General features: G+C 33.1%; 1 protein-coding gene across 3 annotated transcripts in view; it reads right to left on the bottom strand.

Annotated features, from left to right (window-relative positions):
* Positions 1–22,891, bottom strand: part of Iru (E3 ubiquitin-protein ligase Iruka) — a 56,105-nt gene that overhangs the window by 18,625 nt on the left and 14,589 nt on the right. For all 3 annotated transcript variants that reach the window (XM_072529556.1, XM_072529555.1, XM_072529554.1), the window contains exon 4: positions 15,003–15,214. In XM_072529556.1, coding sequence (XP_072385657.1) covers positions 15,003–15,214 — 212 coding nt within the window. The remainder of the gene's footprint in view (positions 1–15,002; positions 15,215–22,891) is intronic.

Raw genomic sequence — 22,891 nt, 5'->3', positions numbered from 1 at the left:
AATACATGGCGATCAAATAAAAAGGAAGTAAGAAATAATAAAATATGATAGAAGGTGCGACAATTTTAGTTGTTAATCTAAAGATTAAAATAAGTAGCCTACCTAATATAAACTACTTAAAAATGATTTTCTTATTAATTTTTATCATCTAAAAGATATCATTTAAACACATTTTTCGCGTATTTGATCAATCCCTTATTAAAATCATAGTTCTTTTTGTTTGAATTAATCTTTTTTTAAATAATAAAAATGTCAGTTGTGGGAGTTTTTAAAGCATGCGTCGATAGATATATAATACACATATTATCACTTGTCAAACCAGTGTCGTTGCGCCCTAACTATATTTTACTTTATCTTTGATACCTCGCGTTTTTAACAGCTGGCAACCCTAATTTTCGACCATTTTTTCTCAGGCAACTTTAGATCTTCATAAATTAGTTTTAATTTGATATAAAAAAAAACGTGCATATACGTCATTTATGCAGAGTATTTTATTTAAAAAATAAATTAACGAAATAAAATATTTGTAAAAAACTAATTACTATTAATTGAATTAAAAATATTTGCGGCCACTTTTTAACTGGCAACCTCTTTTCAATGTATTAATTTTATTAATTATACTAATTTTAAATAAATGTAAAAATGTGAGTTTGATGAACTACGTTATGAACGTAGTGATCCTACAGTCGGATTTTGTACTATCACATTGAAATTTCAAACATAGATCAAAGTAGATAACTTTAAAATGATATTGTCAACATTTGAGGTGCGCCCTGGAACGACTTTATTGGATAATAGTTCATTCGATTACTTGAAATCAACTTGTGAATAACCGTCACAGTTGGCTAACAGGTTTTTGTAATAGAATTATGGAAGTGGGACAAATGCGAGACGAATAGAGACGCGGTATAGTATCTGTTTACAAAAACAAGGGAGATATACAACAATGTACAAACTACTTAGTCATCATCATCATCTTTGACTCAACAATCCTCTGTGGATCCTGACCTGCTCTAAGATTAGTCGCCATTCTGTTCGGTTTCTGGCAACGTGGTGACATCTTCTGATCTCTAGTATCCCTAAGTCGATTTCAACTCGATCTAACCACCTAATTCTCGGTCGGCCTCTGCTTCTTCTTCCTATAGGTGTTCCTGTCGTTAGAATTTTAGCAATCATTTTGTCAGGCATCGTATTATGTGTCCGGCTCACCTAAGTCGCTGTGTTTTAACGCACGTTACGAGATCTGGTGCATTAAAGAGTTGGTATAATTAGAAATTAAATCTTTTGCGCCACTGCCCTTGATCGTTTATAGCTCCAAATATTTTGCGGGGTATCTTAAGCTCGAATATTCCCAGAAGTCTTTCATCCTTCTGTGTTAGAGTATGTGAGGACCGGCCTCGGCAAGGATTTGTACATAATAATTTTAGTTTTTCTTTGGATATTTCTTGAGTGGAATTGTTTTTGGAGTCCATAGTATGCCCTATTTGTAAGGTTTATTCGTCTTTTAATTTCTTCGCTTGTTTTATTCGTAGTAGTCACTAGTGAGCCAAGGTATGTGAAGCTGTCAACACGTTCAAAAAATTCTGTTTCCCGTTCCTCATTTACTATAGGATCCAACATGTACTTGGTTTTGTCTTCGTTGATGACTAGACCGACCTGTTTCGCCACCGTTTCTAATTCTAGGAAATATGACTCAACATCTCGCTTGCTACGCGCTATTATGTCAATGTTACGTGCTAAAATTTGTATCGATCTATGGTACATAGTAGCGCCGTCACTATTTCGTCTTCAGACTGCTTTTTCCAAGGCAATGTTAAATATGAGGCGAGCCAGGGCATCCCCTTGTCTGAGTCCATCCTTTATCTCAAAGGATCGAGAATTTTTCCCTGTATCCTAACGCTGGCTTTCAAGTTAAACATTGTCATTCTCGTTAATCAGGTAAAATTTTCTGGTATACCAAACTCACGCATTGATTGGTATAGTATTGTTCTCGTGACACTGTCGTATGCGGCCTCGAAGTCGAAGAATAGGTGATGGATTTCAATGTTAAATTCCAATGTTTTTTCTTGGATCTGTCTTATTGAATGAATCTGGTTAATTGTTGATTTTTCTGGAGTAAATCCGGTCTGGTATTTTCCAACTATATCAACTGTGTAAACGTGTCGCCTTTAGTTTAGACTACTTAGTCACACTATGAAAATATGGAAGAGAGTAATTGATATACGTATAGGTGAAGAAACCAAAATATCTGACAATCAGTTTCGTTTTACGCAGATCATCAACGGATGCAATTTTCAGTTTAAAGCAGAAAAATACAGCAAAAAAAGCTTATATGGTATTCATGATATAATTCCTGGAGATATTCTATGATGGACGCTCAATAGAAAAGGATCTCCCAGTGAATATGAAAATATTATGAGAGACCTTCTGATGGTGTAACAACTATTGTTGGGACAGGTGTGGGAGATACTGAGAGATACCAAGACTCGGTGATTAGTCCTTATTTATTCTCATTAGTTTTGGATCAGATAACAGCGGATTTATGTTGCGGATAATATAGTGTTAGCAGGAAATAGTGAAAGCCACTTAGAACAAAAACAATGAAGAAAAGCTTTTGAGGAAAAAGGTTAAAAAGGTTTTAAACTTAGTAGGACGAAAAAATTGAGTATTTGGAATCTTCATTTAAAAATTTAGTTACTACAAATAAAATGATAACTTTGGATGGTGAAATAATTGTGAAAAGTAATAGTTTTAAATACCTTGGATCGGTATTACAGACTAATGAGGAAGTAGATGCAGATAAATACAGTAAAATTAATGTTGGATAGATGAAGTCGAAGGAAGCGAGTGGTGTAATGTCACACAAAGATTTCAATGAAGTCGAAGGGAAAATTTTATAAAACCGTCAGAAGATCAGCTATAATGTATGGAACTGAATGGTGAACAGTTATTAAAAAGAGGAAAAACCAATGCATGTGGCGGAAATGAGAGTGCTTAGATGGAGATGAGTGGAGTGGCAAAAAAGGATAAAATTAAGAATGAGTAAATTAGGGGAAGTCTAGGGATGGCAACATAGCTAAGCTTTGTGCCCTTTAATTATGAAAACTGGCAGGACCCTGGTCTTCCTGGGCTTTCGGCATACGACTTTTAGCGCCTCCACTGCCCCTACGAGTCCGACACCAAAATGAGGGTGGCGCGTTGCATACGCATCGCGGGGCTCCACCCTCCCCGTAGTACCTGTGTTGCGATTACCTTACCCATCCGTTATCCTCTCCCACGGGCGGACAGGTGACGAAGGCAGAGGAATTTCCACCTCGCACGGAGACAGGTCACCGCCGAGGATCTCTCCTCTACCACTCTTATATCTCCAGGCGAGTACGTGCCGAGACACCGACGCCCCTATTGGTGGTGTAAGGCCAAAAGAGGTGTGTACGGGCTCAGCTCGTCCAACCTCGCCCGGTTCTCTTGCAATGACAGTAGAGTGGTCCCACGAGAGTTTCGTCTCGGATACTAGGAGTGTAGACCGGTGACCGTGACGGCTAAGCGCCTCGAGTGCGTTTCTACAGACCCGACACCTCAAGCGACGGCTCTCCACCTCTCTATTCCAACCCATTAGTCACCTCTTACGACAGGCAGGGTCTTCTGACCTCGGCCGTATTCTTATCTCCGCGAGCCGAACGGAGAGGGGTGGCAACAATATTGATGTCACAATGAGAGAGCAGAGGTTAATATGGTTCGGGCATGTTAAACGTCGAAGTCTGGTAGGAGTGGATACGAGAAAAGAATGGCCAAAGAAGACCTGGGGAGACGATTGGATAGGATATGTCAGAAAACGGGATTAATATTGGTATGTTCAAGATAGAACATGTAGAAATGTAATTAGGGAAGCCCATCCCTCATAGGGATAAAGGCAAAGAGAATTATGATATTTGTGTCTGAACTGTCAATATGAATGAGGCTGATAAAATTAAATTATTAGTTTTTTTTTATATTACCAAGTAAGACAACAATATTTTTTATTTTGTTTTTATATAAATAACTAATTTATTATATTAACAGATTATAGATTGATATCACAGAATAAATTCAGTAATATTTTATCGAGGGAATTCTTTTATTGATAAAGTATTTTTTTATCAGTGACTTGATTAAATATCATACGATATTGGGAATGAAATTATTTATTTAAAGTTTTCACTATTAAAGTACTATAATAAAATTATTGTAAAAATTGTAGAAATGGATAAACAAGATATATTTTTAAAGGTAGTACCGTTCCGACATAAAGAGCAAAAATTATCATTTCTTAAAGATTTTATTTTTAAGGAAAACCTACCTAATTTATTACATCTACATACATAGAAATTTGCAAGCAACTCGGCCGTTTTCTTACATTTATCTTACATTTCTCTAACGTGTGTACCTTGGGTCCTACCAATATTATTTCTTTTTACAGAAATATCTCCCAATAGGTCTTCTTTGATCCCCTCTCCTTACCCTTCTAGAAACCAAAAAATTAATTTCAATCCTGTGCTTTTCTTATTGTTTGAAGGTGTCTAGCTTTCCTTCTATTTTTCCTTCCATTATTAGTTGAAGGAAGTTATATCTCCTGTGTCCGAATATATGTGCAAGATAAGATGTTTTCCGTTTTTTAATAATTTCTTTTTTAATAAGTTCACAATCTCCATTCATATATCTTAAAACTTCTTAATTTGTAACATGACCAGCCCATAGAATTTTTAGAATCCGGCGGAATACGCACATCTCAAAGTTTTCCAGGCGTTGTAACGAGATAATTGTCAGCGTCCAGGCTTCCGTGCCGTGTAATAGGATACTGTGTCTATAGCATTCTATCATACGATATCGTAGATATTTATGGAATGTATGGAACATATGTATGGAATAAATTCATTTTTGGCGTTATTATGTACTATCTGAAAAAAACATGAAACAGGTCGATTTTTATTCTTAAATTGACAATTTACAGTATGAAAATATTATCCACTTCCAGCACCCCCTTTGAATTATAAGCACCCCCTCGAAAATTTTAAATAACAACGGAGGTCGTGTGACACCTTGTTAGAAAGGGATTTTGGTCTTCTGCTCAGAAATATAAAGTTTTTTAAGTTTGGTGCAATCATAACTGAGAAAATTGATTTTTAAGATGTAAAATTTTGATAATGTCTATCACAAAACTTTAGGTTGAATGAAGATAATAATGTCACATAATATTTAGAATATATTTTTCAATGTAATTTTCAATTAAATTAAATGTTCAAAATGACCACCATTCACTTCATGACAACAGCCGAGGCTATTTTAGAATTTTCGCACAACATTTTGTACGACCTCGGGGATTATTAGCAATACTATTTGGTCTATTAAAATATACTTTAAATTTTAAATAACCCCATAAGAAGTAATCGAGAAGAGTCAAATCAGGGATCTAGCCGGCCATTCGATCTTTCCACATCTTCCAATCCACCTATTGGGAAAAACCTCGTTTAATTTAAATAAAGTATAATTTCTAACTATACGTGCAAAATGCTGAAGAGCTCTGTCTTGTTGGTAGTAAACGGATCGATCTATCTCATTTGAAAATTTATCGTTTTGTTTAAATGAAACATCGCTTCATCAGAAAAAACTATTTTGTTTATGAACTGCAAATCTGCGTCCATTCTGTCCATCATCCTTTCACAGAATTCTTGCCTTCTATCGGGATCATCTTCATTTAACTCCTGAACCAACTGAACTTTGTAAGGGTGCAAAACTCTCAAAATAGATGATTTACTTACGTCATTCACGGCAGCCAGTTTTTGAGTTGTCTTGTGCGGATTTTCCTCAATCTCTAGAAGTACATCTAACTTTTTTTCATCAGTAAATTGACCATTTCTACCTGATTTTTCAATAATTTTTACATGTCCTGTATAACGAAACTTCTTTTCAACTTGTTGACCAGGGTATTTATTATTAAACATTTCACAAACCTCCTTTTGAGGTCTTGTTTTATTACCAAAACCAATCGTAATTAAAATGTCTATTCTTTGAGTCTCGGACAAATGAGCCATAATTAAATTTAATACGCGCACAAATATTATACTGATGTCTTTTAGTAACTTTAAATATCTAAATGTCTCCAGCCTACTAGATTCATATCAATTGTTTATTTGGCTTTTTGACTAATATTTTATTATCTTCAAAGTTTTTTCCCTAATGTTTAGCAGAACAGATACGAAAATACCTGATTATTTCTAAAGTATATTTTAATAGACCAGGCAATATTGCTGATTTAAAAGTTAGGATAACGGAAGAAACTAACAAAATAACCCCCGAAGTCATACAAAATGTTGTATAAGAATTCCAAAATCGCCTCGGTTATTGTCAAGAAGTGAATAATGGTGGTCAAGTTGAACATTTAATTTAATTGTAAAAATCAATTTTCTCAGTTATGATTGCACAAACTCAAAAAAGTTTATATTTCTGAACAGAGGACTAAAATCCCTTTCTAACAAGGTGCCACACGACCCCCTTTGTTATTAAAAATTTTCGAGAGGGTGCTTATAATTCAAAAGGAGTGCTGGAAGGGGATAATATTTTCATACTGTAAATTGTCAATTTAAGAATTAAAATCGACCTGTTTCAGGTTTTTTTTAGATAGTACATAATAACGCCAAAAATGAATTTATTCCATACATGTGGACCGCATGGTATATATACAGTATGCAATCGCTACTCAATAAAACTAGCTCGTTTCAGCGACTCAATATTTATTAAAAAAAATTACACACTGAAGTTAAAATACTTGTAATCAAGTGAATCAAGTAAAGTGAAGTATTATAAAATAGCATAAGCTATTTTTGGGTTTCAACTATACCATACTTAAATAACCATAAATATTTAATTATTTTATGTATAATTTTGATTATTCACAGCTAAAATGATACAGATAAGATGAAGTATTACACAACTTATCAATTTGAAAGTTGCGAAGTAGTCGTTGTATTAAATTCATATTGCAGGTATTTTTATGTTTAATTTGACAATTTAAAGTATTTAATCGGCAAATAACAAAATTAGTTAAGAATGGTTCGCCGAACTACGATTAGTGAAAGAATTTTAATTATTACTCACCATAGAAATGGATATAGCGTAAGAGACATATCCAAAATGGTAAATAAATGTTCGGCAGTTCAGCACATCATGGAACGTTACCGAAATGAAAATAGAGTTGAAAATCAGTTTGGAAAATAGAGTGGAAAATAGCAAATAATCCTACAAAAAATGCACTAAAATTACGAGATGAAGTGAAAAGATAGTTTGGAAAAAGATATGACCCCGAAACAATTAGACGGATGTTACGAAAAAATAATCTACATGGTCGAACTGCTAGAACAGACATTCATTAACAGAAAGATTTTCACTTTTCGAATTCAGTAATATTTGCTAATGAAACCAAAATGAACTTGTTTGTGTCGGATGCCAAAATATCAGTGTGGAGAAAGAACTAAAATTACAAAATATGAAAGCTACAGTAAAGCACTGTGTTGGAGGAGTGATGATGTGGGGGTGTTTGTCATCTGCAGGAGTAGGTAACCTGCATTTTATTGAAAGGAATATGAACCAATACATGTACTCGGATATACTAAGGCAGCATCTCGCTGCTAGTGCTAAAAAATTAGGTATTAACAACAATTACCGGTTTTATCAGGACAACGATCCAAAACACACGTCATATCGGGTTCGTACTTGGTTGGTTTATAATTGCCGAAATGTCATTAAAACACCAGCCCAGTCGTCAGATTTGAATGTTATTGAAAATTTGTGGTTCACATTAAAAAATAAAATAAATAGTGCACCACTATCAAATAGAAATGAATTAAAAGTAAAAATTACTGAAGCTTGGAACACAATTTCCTAGAGTATACTATACCTACTTTCATTAAGCGATGCAGGGCGTATAAACAAATATAAATTTATCAGATGATTGTTAAAGATGTTCCAAATGAGTCTACTCGTTCCGATAAGTAACAGTATAATTACGACACTTACTTAATTCTTGTATTTTCTCAACTATTGCATATTATATAAATTATTTTTATCACTGAATACATAGTAAGTAAAAAAATAATCTGATTTATAAAATAAATGAATATTTTATGCATACATGCAAGTAACAGTTCTTCAAGAATATTTAAAAACTAACCGAAATGTCCATCTTTATTTCGTTACTGCCGACGTCGTCGAAACTCATACAGGTTCGGACACGATTTAAGTAGTATATTTCGGTATTGAAATTTTGTAATTTGAATCGATTTGTGAGTATATTTTTAGTCATCTTGATGGTTAAAGGACAATAAATTATATTTATGCTGCTAATGTTGAATTAGCAATTATTTGTTGTGCGATTTAAAACTATTTAAGTATATATTTTTATTTGTATAAAGACCCTGTCTATACGTGATTGTGATTACTGTAACAATAACCACATATTTCAATAACTGATATTGAAAGCAAAAATGTCATCCACAGATTCTGCTGATGAATTGGTTGAAAATACATGGAGTCCTCCTCGAAAACGAAGTAAAAGAAGCCCTCTTAGCGTTGAAGTTAAAGAAATAATTTTAAATGTGAAAGACAAGAAAATCCCGGGTTAGTGGTTGAAGATATTGTGAAAAAAAATCGGTTGCCTGTAAAGTCGGTTTTACGGGCGAAGATTTTACGTGACAACGTCTTTTTCTCGGTAGAATATTTATTGATATGAATATTATTAAATTGCACAATAGGAACAAGGAATTGAATGAAAATAAGAATTGCACAAATTTTAATTATAGAAATATATTTTGTTTACTAAAACATTGTACATGTAAACTTAAACTTAACTAATTTCTATTTGAGTGATTTTGTTGAGGATAGGACGATGATAGGAGAAATAGCATCGCACCAGCGGGCCGATCATGTTTGAGTGGGAGAGAGACGCAAGGCATTCGCCGGTCCGGCGGGCCTCTCTCTCGTTCGGTGACTCATCGTAACAGACGTGAGCGGGCGTTACACTTTTTCATGAGTGACTCCGAGCCATAACCTAATTTAAGACGTTGTCACGTCAAAAGTGGCTAATAAAGTTGGAGTTTGTGATAGAAGTGTGTTTACGGTGATAAAGGAATACAAAACGAATCATCAATTCGCTGGACCAAAAGTATGTCTGACCCGGAAAAAGAAGTTTGACAAAATTGATGATTTTGACAAAAATGCCATTAGAAGACTGGTTCATAATTTTTTTATGAGCAACGAAATACCCACCGTTGATGTTAAAGGTTTTAAAGAAGGTGAACGATGACCCTGATTTGCCAAATTTTTCGAAAACCACATTTTACCGAATATTGAAAAAACTTAATTTTCAATATAAACGTAGGGGAAGAAACGCTCTTTTACTAGATAGAGACGACATTGTGATGTGGCGAAGAGAATATCTTCAAAAGATAATAGCTTATAGAGAGGAGAAGCGGAAAATATATTATCTGGATGAGACATGGTTGAACGCTGGCCATACAAAGTCTAAAATATGGGTAGACACTACAGTAAAAACATCAAGACAAGCTTTTTTGGATGGATTAACAACGGGATTAAAAAATCCTTCAGGTAATTTATTACATTCTACATATTTTAAATATCAAAACTTAAATACTTTTTTCCAATAAACCAACAATATACATAGCTGTGCATCTGTTGAAAGTACAAAATCAAAAAATGGACTGGCACAATTATGAGTGACATGTATACCTTCTTCGCTTTAGTGATGCTAATGCCGAATCTGGACAACAGATTAATTGATAAAAACGGACTTTTTTTACAAAATATATGACCAGAGATCGCATTCTTCAACTACTTCGATATTTACACTTCGTCAACAATGTAAATCCAGCGGGGCATGACAGACTCCTTTTTAGACATATCTCCTTTTTTAGATATATCCCCTCGAAAAGACACCGATTTGGAGTAAAAATGTTTGTGCTGTGTGATGGTGAAATTGGAATAGTATCAGATTTATTAACAGTTTACACAGTGCTAGATCAGTGCGAGACAATTTATTAGGATTTAGTGGTAGCGTAGTAAAATATTTTATAACCAAATATGAAAATAAAGGACATATATTCTAGACAGACAATTGGTACGCAAGTCCAAATTTAGCAAGTATTTGTGTGACAAAAACATTGTGTATGCAGTACGGTGAACTGAAACCGAAAATATTTTCCAACGTTTTCGCAAAATGTACCGCATGGAACGTTCTACATGAGCACCAAAGACAATATTTTAGCAGTGAACTGGAAAAACAAACGTAATGTTTATATGCTGACACCAATTCACGATGGCAAGTGATGGCATTGATTGACAGCAATTCATGATGGCATGGTTTGGCCGGTAGCTGCTGTAATAAATACATATGTTTTTATTTGGCAACAGCGCTTTCCTGCCAAACTTAACGGTAACGAAAAAGCTAATATATGAGAAACAATTTGTTGAATTTGTTTGCCGTCATGTTTTACCGGTGAGTTATCATTAAACCTATGACTTGGATGCCTCATTGCTTGACTTTACGTTTAGTTCTGATGACATATTTATAGTACCTACATATGCATTCCCCAAAATTTTCAGATATAGATAATTTAACAGTGACGAGTCACGACATATTAATAATTATATATAATTATATAATTATATATATATATATATATATATATATATATATATATATATATATATATATATATATATTATTTCAACATAATTGAGTAATGAGTATTTTTCTTTTATTATTATTATGAAACTTTTTAGAATTGTACAAACAACTAAGTATAGCAAAAATTAAAAATAAAACATATTTTAGCAGGCACTCGGTACATAAAATTGTTGGCAAAAAAAAAAAAATAAATTCTTGGGTTTTTCCCCTATATAAATGTTTCCTATTATCGGATATCAACTAAAACAATCAGGTACTTTGTCGAGCACTTTTGCAAAATTAAAATATAAATTTCGTATTTTATAAGATAATATATATTCTGACTAAACAAAAAGATAATCCCAAATGCGGCCCTGTTGCAGGCCTACACGTGCTAATGTTTACATCTTCCGGCATCGCTTAATGAATTTTACTATAGAAAGTTGGTCGAATCAATGCCTAGACGACTGCAGGCTGTAATTGTTAATGAAGGAGGACCTACAAAATGCGTACGGTTTATTTTCTTTATTAATTATCTTGTTTTAAAGTTTGCATCATTTTAGCTGTGACATCAAAATCATACATAAAATAATTAAATATTTAAGTATTGTTATTTAAGCATGGTATATTTGATGATGATTATACACTGGAGACCATATAGTTACAAACGAAAAAGAGGAAGGCCACAAATGAGATGGTCAGATGACTTGAAGAAACACGCAGGCCCGAAGTGAATACAAACTGCCTACAATAGAGAGACGTGGAAGAAGGAAGAGGAGGCCTATGTCCAAAATTGGACAGCAAGGGCTGTATAGATAGATAGATATTTGAAACCCAAAAATTAGCTTATGACAAATTTATTATTTTAAAAGACTTAGTAGTATTTAAATTTCAGTATGTAATTTTTGTTTTCTAATAAATATTGAGCCACTTACTATAAACTTAAAACTTAAGTACATTCGTTTAGCAAATTCCCATCTGTAAACACACGCACGTGTTGATATTCGCCCTCTCATTCGTCAAGAGGCTATTAATAATTTATTGCCTTAAGCCAGACAGATTCTCATGTTACAGATCCAAACTTGCCAGTCTGTTTAAATTCAAATTGTAGCTTGTTGGTTTTTAAGTTAATATATTGTGTGTTATATGTTATAGTTATTGTTAAGTTATTTACTGGTCGTGTTATTTTTTAGAGTTTAGTTTAAGTGTGATTTAATGATTAAATTTCAAGAAATTCTTACACTAATAGTTTCAAAAGTAAATATTTTTAAAAATCATATGATACACCTCAGTACGACCTTGTTTGGCTTTCACGTGCGTCTGTTGACAATTGGGAATATGTAAAATAAATGTAGACTTTTAACTACACTGAATATACATATTCCTCTCCAATTTGGCCATGCCTGATACCCTGTACACCTGCATAAAATTAATATACGTATTTGAAAATTATCTGTGGCAAAATCGTGATAGTAAAAGCGATTTCTTCGAAAATAAAAAAATAAACAGTCACAACAACTATAATTCGTCAGTTACATGACTACAGTTCCTTTTATTAATAATCATATTCGTCATACGTTATACATTGGAATGAGTAATCGTATTTTAACATTTTACTACATATGTTTGTTGAATTTTCATGGATTTGAATGATTAATCATTCGCATTCATCAATAATTTTTTTTTTTTAAATGGCTTAATCATGATGTGATTGACAGACCGACTCGAATTCTATTGAAACACTGTTAATAGTTGATAAGTTTGGTTTTTATTTACAGTACCTAAGTTACTTAACACAGTGATATAATGTGCTAATACAAGATTCATTAATCACCTCGAATTGGTCTATACTTTTTTTCTTTTTTATTTGAAACCTCCTATATAACTTTCTCTACGATGAGTCGCTTGCAAAACTTATCTGTGAAGTGATCAACACTATTCATCAATGATATTAGTATTCCAGCTGCTCTGGTACCGTTTTCCACGAGTTTAATGTCCTGGTGAAAACATCCAACGTGCTCCTCATAAACATCTCCCAAATTATCCGAGAAGTAATCAAGGTGGCTTGAAAAAGTGAACTTTCAGGCTCATCAAAATAACCAACGCATCAGCGCATCATCTAGGCTATTGATTATATACTTTAGAAAGGAACTACAACATTAGAGAGGTTTTATTGTTTCATATGGTCAATGGGCCCCCAAATATGAAAGAACCGCGGAGTTCTACCATTTAAAGAGGTGCACTAGGTGCATAGTCCCTATGCACTAGGGTGCACTTGGGTGAATTATATGCACTTTTCGTACATATACATCTACAGAAAACCTGTTAAATTAAATTTAAATAAATATTTGTTAAAATTATGTAAATATCTGTTAAAAAATAATTACTAAATTCACTAGACAGTTCGGGCTGGGAATAGCGAATCGAGTATACAGGAGTGAGACAAGGATGCATTATGTCTCCAGTGCTATTTTACATGTACTCGGAGCGTATCTTCGAGCAAGCACTCTGACAACCACAGGAAGGCATCTTAGTTAACGGAGTGCCTCTAAATAACAGTAGATATGCTGACGACGCAGTAGTTTTTGCAGATAGCCTAGATGGTTTACAAGCCATACTGTCGTGCACATCAGGTAAGTCGAGAATATGGGCTGGATCTCAATACGAACAAAAGTAAAGGTAGTTAGTAAGCGCGAAATATTAAATAACATCTTTTAGTAAACCAACAGCCAATTGACAGGGTAAACAGCTGCACATATCTTGGTACTAACATAAACAGTAAATAGGACCACTCTGCTGAAATAAAACAACGCATAGGGAAAGCAAGATCAGCGTTCGTAAAGATAAAGTCTATTTTCAGAAGAGAAAAGTCTCTGTTATGAGAAATAAACACAGATATGGCTTATTGCAACTAATTTTCAGGGCAAGATATTTGGAAAGAGAGGACCAGGGAGAAGAAGAATATCTTGGCTTCAAAACCTAAGCAAGTGGTTCAATACTTCTACAACCGAACTATTCTGCAAGTAAAGTTAGAATAGCTATGCTGATTGCCAACATCCGGAACGGATAGGCACTGTCTTTTTCATCTTCACGCGCCATCTCCTCTAAGAAGGTTGGCAACCATCATGGCAATTCGCACTTTAGACGGCGCTGCTCTAAAGAGGTCAGCAGAAGTGCAGTTAAACCAAGCTCTCAAATTATTCAACCAGGAGATGCATCTTCTTCCACGATTCCTACCCTGTATTCTTCCTTGTATTATTAATTGCAACAAGTTATAACGCTCGCCACTCATGACATGTCCCAGATATTGCAGTTTTATGACTTTAATTGCATTTAAAACCTCTATCGAAGGATTTGTTGTAATCCAAGAAACACATATATACTGGCTGATAACATCCATGCACCTTTGCACAAGTACATTCACAACGAACAGGGCTTCCCTCGTTACCAGTGCATTTCTAAATCCAAATTGTGTGTCACTTATGTCCTGCTCAAGTTTGTTGTGTATTCTCCGGTGTATAATTTTTAAAAATATTTTGAGCGTATGACTCATTAAACTTATTATCCGGTGGTCTTGGCATTCTTTTGCATTTGGTTTTTTTGGTAGGGTTATGGTAGTATAGGCACTGTAAGAAGAAGAAATATCATATTTGGATTATGCGCTGCAAAGGACTTCCGAGTAAGGTATTTTTACTAAAAAAATTTTTCACCATTGGTCTGCGTAAATAATAAAAAGCAACATTCTATGAAGAATTTACGTCAGAGAATTGACCATAAATATTTATATTTACACTGCTCTTGTACAGAACAAAATTTGTTTAATTTACTAATATTTGTATTTTGAGAACGATTTCCGAAGTGAAAATTGAAACGTCAATAAACTTATTTTAACCTTTAATTGCGGCTTATTCCTAAAAAAAATAGTATCTACTACACTTGATTCTAAGAAAACCTATTTTGTGCAGTAAGTCTGCAGTTAATATGTTTCTTCCGCATTTTCGCAGAATCTACATGTACATATTGCCCTTTCCACTTTGTAAGAAGATCTGTGATTACTCGCAAGATCAGTCTTCTAAACTTCTAAGACTTTTTCGCGTTGTGAACAGAACGTTATAATAATATTTTCGTCTGCTTTTGGCCTAGGATATTTTCACAGTAGGCTATTCTTAGTTTTTCTTCCCATTTTTAAACATTTCCTACTGATAGATATGCTAAGTGTGGAAACCTGAATGTGTGTGTGTGTATTTTTTTTAACACGCACTTCATTAATATTCAAACCATGTCTTACCTGTTGTATCCATTTGATTCAGAAGCTGAGTAACGATGGCGTCCAGTCCTTCACGTCCCCAGGCGTAGTCTCCAGGATTTCCCAAAAACAGCTGCATGTTGGCCGCAGTGCCGAAGTTTACACCCACACCCAAATTGACTATGAAATCTTGCAATATATTTTCAAACGAAACGTTTTGCCTTAAATTTGATGAGGCTATTCTTGTAAGCGTCCTGTAAAAAAATAAAAGACAACTTGAAGAAATAGATATGGAACAAAGGCAGTTGTTAACTGTCAATGTCGAGTTAACATTTTAATATCAACTGTTGATGTTAACTTATAATACATAAAATTATTTAATATCGAGAATTATTTGTTTATTATTAAGTGACCCAACAGGCAAGGGTAAATTCAAGCTTCGGTCTTACAAAACCATACAAACTGTTTAACACAAATGTGGTGGTTGAAATGCAGGTGCCACAGTACTGAATCTATTGTACTTAATGATTTTTTGCGTTTAGCATGTCTAATAATTTAATATTCATACATTATTTTATTTCCATATCATAAAGCTAAATTAAAATAATATTACAAGCGACCGAAATGGATACTAAATGCGATTTAGAAGGTCAGTTAGAATATCATGAACGGAGATATGAAAATATTAAAGAACGAATGGGATTTCAGGACACAGTCATTACTGACATCGAAAGGAAACCACTTATCTGATACGGACACGTACGGAGAATGAACGAAAACAGATTACATAAACAAGCACTCAATTGGATACCACATCAGCGAAAACAAGGGGACGCTCAAAAAGAAATTAAAACGAGGGAATTCGTAAAGCTATGAATGTGAAGAACATAGAGAATGGAAAATAGGAAGATCGAAGAAAATAGAGTCTAGATATCGGACAACGTCGCCGCAAGTTCAATACCTTGTATCTCAAAAACTACTAAGTTTAGGACAATAGTGACACATATTTCCGCTCTTTGAATTCCATTGTGTATTTAATTTTGACAGAAAAAATGTCTCCATTTAGAAACCAAATGGATAAGGTCATAAGGACGTCAAGGTGACGTTATTATAGTTAGAGATATCCAAAATAAATGTTTACTTATTAAAATACATCTTCCTCTTCTTTATGTGTTAGGCCTTAAGGCCTGTTATTTCCGGTCTGATTTAGCAGTATTTGTGATGTTGACTACCAATTAACTCTCATCATTTAGGGGGTCTGCCTTGTGGTCTTTTACCTTCTGGGTTGGCATCTCTTATTCGGGCAAGTCTCTCTCTTCCCATTCTGTTAATATGTTGGTTCCATTCTCGTCTTCATTGGCGTCCCCATCTGACGATATCATGTACTTTACACATGTCTCTGATGTGTGCATTACGGATTCTGTCTCTTAAAGTTTTACATGCTATCGCCCTCAGTGTTTTCATCTCTGTTGTATTTAAGATTTGTAATTGTTGTTTCTGCTCTTGTTTCTGTAGCATAGGTTAATATTGGTCGTACACAAGTCTTATATAAGCGTGTTTTTCCTTCTATATTCATGTTCTTATTTCTCTATGTCACGTCCCGTAGGCATCCTGGCACGTACGCTGCTTTATTAGCTTGTATCCGGGTTCCTTCGGAGATGTTTTCATCATACGATATTTTCGTTCTCAGATAATTGAATTTTAATACTTGTTCTATTATTTCTTCGTTTATTACAATTTTGCATCTCACTGGCTCCCTAGCAATAACAAGGGACTGTTTTTAGTGCTGATATTTTCAGGTTAAACTATTCTTCAGAATTTGATATTATTACTGCGTCATCTGCGTAGCATAGAATCTTTATTGCTCTGTTACCCATGTTGTACACTGTTCCTGACTTTTTTACTTTTTCTATTAGTTTGTCCATTATCAAGTTAAACCTGATTTAATGTTGACTTCCTCCGTTAGTTTGGTTCCTATTTTTATTCTTGTTTTGTGATGAGAGTTAATATTCTTTATTATCTGTGTTATAGTGGCTGTTATAGTCTCTCTGTGTGAAAGTTCAATCACATCTTGTAATCTAATACAATCGAAGGATTTAGTGAGGTCGATAAAACACATGAATGCAGGTGTATTAAATTCTACTGCTTTCTCTTCAATAATTATCTGATTATGAATATGACATCGACAGTTGATCTGTTACACCGAAACCCTTTATACTCTTTGCATATTTGATACTTTTCAATTATTTTCTCAGCAAGTACCTTAGTCAATAATTTCAAATTGGTGTCAAGCAACGAATAGTTCGATAGGTCATTTTTGTTCCCTTTTTTTGTGTATAGGGATCGTTATACTTGATTTACATTCCTTTGGTATGCATTTCATTTCAAGGATCTTTTGGAGCAGTTTCGTAACACTTTCTGTTAATGTTCTTCCTCCGTATTTTAGTAGTTCATTCGGAATCGTATCCGGACCTGGGACTTTTCGGTTTTTTAATCTTTCTATATTCTTTCTCTATATCACCCCTTCTTCCGTTATTGTTACCAGCTCGTCTTCTGCCTCTCCATTTTCTTCACCGATCTATCTATCTTCGTCCGTGTAAAGCTGTTCGATATACTGTTTATGTTGTTATACTCGTTAATAGCTCTTTTCTTTCCTTCAACATCTTCCAGACTTTTTGTTATACACAGTATAAATCACGTTCCACTTATTTTGTGAATTTAGAGCAGTATTCCCTCTTTAGATTTCTTATTTGCGAGTTGACATTATTCCGTGAGGTTATATAGTGCTGGTAATTTGTGGGTGTCTTATTACTTTGATAGTGGATATACGCTTTTCGTTTTTCATAGGCTTAAAATTTAATTTCGTTGGTGAACCATGATTTGATCTTCCTTTAACCATTTACATTAACCTTCTGTGTTCCCATGCTTTCTTTAGCAATGATTATTATGTTCTTTTTTATTGTTTCCCATCTTTGATCTACTCAATTTTCTTCTAATATGCCGCTTTCTTCAAATTTTTCTTTCGATCTTCGAAAATCTTAATGTATCTTGGCCTTTAAATGCCATGCTCTCTATATGATTTTTGAAAGATAATTTCGAATCAATAATGATCCCAATAATTATCCCAAAACAAGAAACACACATACAAGTAGAAGACGTAAGAGTGTTAAGAGGACCCAAGAAGAAATGTTACCCACAGTATCAACCGCGACCACTACACCTAAATGACAACCAACCAGCACAATCAAAACCACTGGAAACGAATCCATCTAAATACAATATTGATGCACTGCAAAACTGAAAAATGAAGCAGCTTATGAATCACTCGTCACGATCGAAAGGAACAAAAAGGATACTCCATTGTGGAGGACAAATGACACCGCTAATGCAGTACATAACAGGAAACAAGCATATCAAAAGTCGCTGCAAACAAATGACCCAGATGATAGACCAACATACGCAAGATCAAACAAAGAAGTAAAAAATCTAGTAACTAAAGCAAAAAATGTTTCCTGGGAAAGTAAATGCGAAGAGCTCAACAAATATATAGGGTAAACAAAATCAAGAGAAGCTTGGAAAACGGTAAAAAACCTGAGAATAAACAGAAAAGACTGAGTAGAATAGATTTAATAGAAAAAAGATACTCACAACTTCTGACCGAAACAGGACCCCAATTCACGAACACCATTAGAACAACATATGAAGTGGAATACGATGAAATAACAGTACAGGAAGTCTAAGATGAAATACGAAATCTAAAAAATTGAAAAGCATGCATACCGAACGAATTACTAAAACATAGCCCACAAGTATTACGGGAATTAGTAGTGTATGTTTTCACCTTATTCTATAAAAAACATGACTTAACATCGAAATGGACAAAAACACATATTAACAACATCCACAAAAAAAATAAGACGAATTGTTACTACTAGGGGCTAAGTGTCATAAATTCACTTTCAAGACTATATGGAAAAATATTAAAAGTATGGACAGTATGGACTACACATTGTCTCTAAAGCAGGTTATTGAGAAAAGATTAGCCCACAACCTTTCAATTCATGTAGTGTTTATAGATCTGACAAAGGCATACGATAGTGTACCACTTTCAATGTTCTGGGTAACAATGGAAAAACAAGGAATAAATAAAAAAATATCTAAAAGCAGTACAACAGCTTTACAAAAATATGACAGTAAACATTAAAACTGTAAACGAATTAACTAGAGATTAATTACCATTAGTATGGTTCTAAAGCAAGGCTGCTGCACAGCACCTACACTCTCCAAAATATATCTGAATGAGGCGCTCGTAGTGTGGAGAAGAAAATTCTGCAATATGAGCATCCCAATCGAAGATGAGATATTGTAAACGATACACTTCACTGACGACCAAGCGATTCTGGCTGAAGACTAGAGTGATATAGACTATATGCTTAGAAAACTGGAAAAGGAGTAAATTAAGTGAGGCCTTACAATAATATACAAAAAATTGAGTACTGAGTTGCAGCAGAAAACCAGAAAACCAGAAAGGCTACAAATTGAAACGGGAACTATAAAATCAACTGAATATCAGCCACTGGACAGTTTTGAGGATTATTGTTGAATAATAAAATAACATAAGAAAATAAAAGAAGAATTTATAAAACAATAATAGAAAGTAATTGGCGTTGTACGCCGCCGAACTCTGGGAATTAAATCAAAGAAACAAATAAAAAATTAAGAGCGTAGGCGCAAAATTTCGGGCCAATGCTTTTTAAATGCGTTCATTTTTTCGAATCCTAAAAAAACTAATAAGTATTTTTGAAAAATTTAAACGCAGAATGAAAGAATACATTATTACTAAGGACCGAAAGTCCCTGAAAACTTCCATAATGTTTATTTTAATAAGTTACAGGGGTGAAAAAGAGAAAATTTAGTGTGATTTTTAATTTCAAATATCTCATTCAAAAAACTTTTTGTTTATTCTAATGGACTTTCGGCCCTGGTAATAATGTACTCTTTCATTCTGCGTTTAAATTTTTCAAAAATATTTGTTAGTTTTCTCAGGATTCGAAAAAAATGATTGCATTTAAAAATCATTGGCCCGAAATTTTGCGACAACGCTCTTAAGGACATGATACGAAAAAATTAAGAAGGATGGAAATTAGAATCCAAGAAACGGCGCCAGCCGTAGAAGACTCGGCGATTATATTATATATATATATATATATATATATATATATATATATATATATATATATATATATATATATATATATATATATATATATATATATACAGGGTGGTCCTTAAGTAATTGTACAAAAAGAAACAGTAGATTCTACACTTTAAAATATTACGATTTAAGCCAAATTACTTTCATAAAATGTTGATATTAAGAAAGATACAGGGTGTTAAAATGCAAATTAAAAATTTTATTTTTCGCTATAACTTTCATGTTTGTAAACATTTATGCATAAAAATTTACAGCTGGGTACTTTTAAATATGAAAAATTATAATTTGATGCATACTTTGATGTAGCTGATAGAGGGCGCCACATATGCCATATATGTGGCATACATTTGCACTTAACTTTTTTGCTCTTTGAGTTACCAGTATTTGTGATAAAAAATATTAAAGATACATTATTTTAACAAAAAAAAGATATACTTGTTAATAACTTCAAAACTCAACAGTTTTCGAGATAATCGCATTTTACAAATCAGCTGCATAATTCTGATTTAAGGCAATTACTCCAGGCAACGAAGGAAAAATAGACAAAAACGTTAATAAATCTAAATTTTGGTATAAAATACCTTTAACTAAAGTTAATAGTTAACGAAATATTAAATAAAATAAATATATCAGCAGGGTAATTCATAATAGGATTTGACAAAACACAGAATAATAGGATTTTACATTAAACATGTTATGTTTTATGTTAAATTAAAGTCATAATCAAAACATTTTGTTTACAAACCAAATTAAGAAATAGTTAAACTAAATAACACAACTTTTTGTTAAAGCAATTGTTCGATATGTCCACCATTTTCATTAATTCATTTGTCAATATATTCCATAAAAATCATCTCATATTAAATAGCATCATTGGTTCTAAAGAAACTGCTGCAGTATTTATTTCTTCCTATAGTTGGTTGCGAATGTTTATGGGATTTCTTATAGACACGTTGTTTTAATACGCCCCATACACCAGAATCAAGCGGATTAAATTCTGGGCTACGTTGTGGCTATAATGTATAATAGATGAATATGTTCTTTTGGATACATATCCAAATCTTATGGTATATTATGGAACTACATCTTATTTGTCGCAGAGGTTAAATAATGTATTAAACTGTGATGTATCTCATTCATTGGTTACTTAATTACACATGGAATAACCTATCGATGACATTACTTATTTATATGATTACGTTACAGCTTACGAGTAACTATAATTACATATCGAACAAATGGACTATTATGATTAACTAACGAACTAATATTATGCTGAACTAAATTGCCTGTATGTTTACTATATTTATAACAATATCGGTTATTAGGCCAACGATGATGTTTTTGTGAAAATGCCGAGTCTTTAAGGTTAGATTTGTAGCAAAAGTATTATGAAACAAGGCACATGTGTCCTTCAATACCTGTGCTTTAGTTTCTAATTGTCCTAATAAAAATGGGTAATAAATTTACGTAATGAATAATAAGTATTATTTTGGGATTTTTTATAAATTAAATAATTATATTAATATCTCACCACATTGCCAAGGAATATGACTGCCACGACCAATCCAACGTTCAGAAAAGGTATATTGAACTATGTTCTCACTGCCTTCTCTCTAGAATATGGTGGTGTACCATCTTACATAAACCATATATTTTGGATTTTCAGCATTTTACAATAGGGAAAAAGTAATACAACGCCAGTAGGTATAGAAATTCAAGAAGCGATAGAAAAGGGAAATTGTATACATGATTACAGCCAACGTCTGAATACGGACACGGCACCTAAAGAAGAAGATGAAGAATATTTTCTCTAATAAGACATTTAGCAGCCATAACAAAAATATTGTAATGTTACATTATCATCTTTGAGTTGTTTTAATAAGAATAAACTATGAATTATGCTTATCTACAGGTATTCAGTGCTTTACCACACAAATATCACAACTAAGAATTATTATGCAGCTAACTTATAAAATGCGATTATCTCGAAAACGATTAAATTTTGAGGTTACTAACAAGTATACCTTTTCTTTGTAAAAATAATGTATGTTTAATATTTTTTAACACAAATAGAGCTAACTTAAAGAGCAAAAAAGTTAAGCGCCAATCTATGCCACACAAGTGGCATATGTGGCGCCCTCTATCAGTTACATTAATGTATGTATAAAATTATAATTTATCCTACTTAAGAGCGTCCAATTATAAATTTTTGCCCAAAAATATTCACAAACGTAAAAGTTATAGCAAAAAATAAAATTTTAAATTTCCACTTTAACACCCTGTATCTTTTTTACTATCAACATTTTATTAAAGCAAGTTGGCTTAAATCGTAATATTTTAAAGTGCAGAATCTACGGTTTCTGTTTGTACAATTACTTAAGGACCACCCTGTATATATATATATATATATATATATATATATATATATATATATATATATACATATATATATATATATATATATATATATATATATATATATATATATTATATATATATATATATATATATATATATATATATATATATATATAGAAGCGAAGAGTGTTTCCAAAGAAGTCACCGACAACTGGTTGAAATCATGGCCTACAATAAGACAAAATTACAGTGACGATGTTTTCAATGCCGACGAGCTGGGACTTTTTTTGAAACTTTTTAACTTTTAAATGAACGTTGTATAGGTGGCAAGTTATCAACAGAAAGGGTAACGGTA

The sequence above is a fragment of the Diabrotica undecimpunctata genome, chromosome 4, assembly GCF_040954645.1.
Source record: "Diabrotica undecimpunctata isolate CICGRU chromosome 4, icDiaUnde3, whole genome shotgun sequence".
Taxonomy (NCBI): Eukaryota; Metazoa; Arthropoda; class Insecta; order Coleoptera; family Chrysomelidae; genus Diabrotica; species Diabrotica undecimpunctata.
This window is presented reverse-complemented; position numbering and strand designations above follow the sequence as displayed.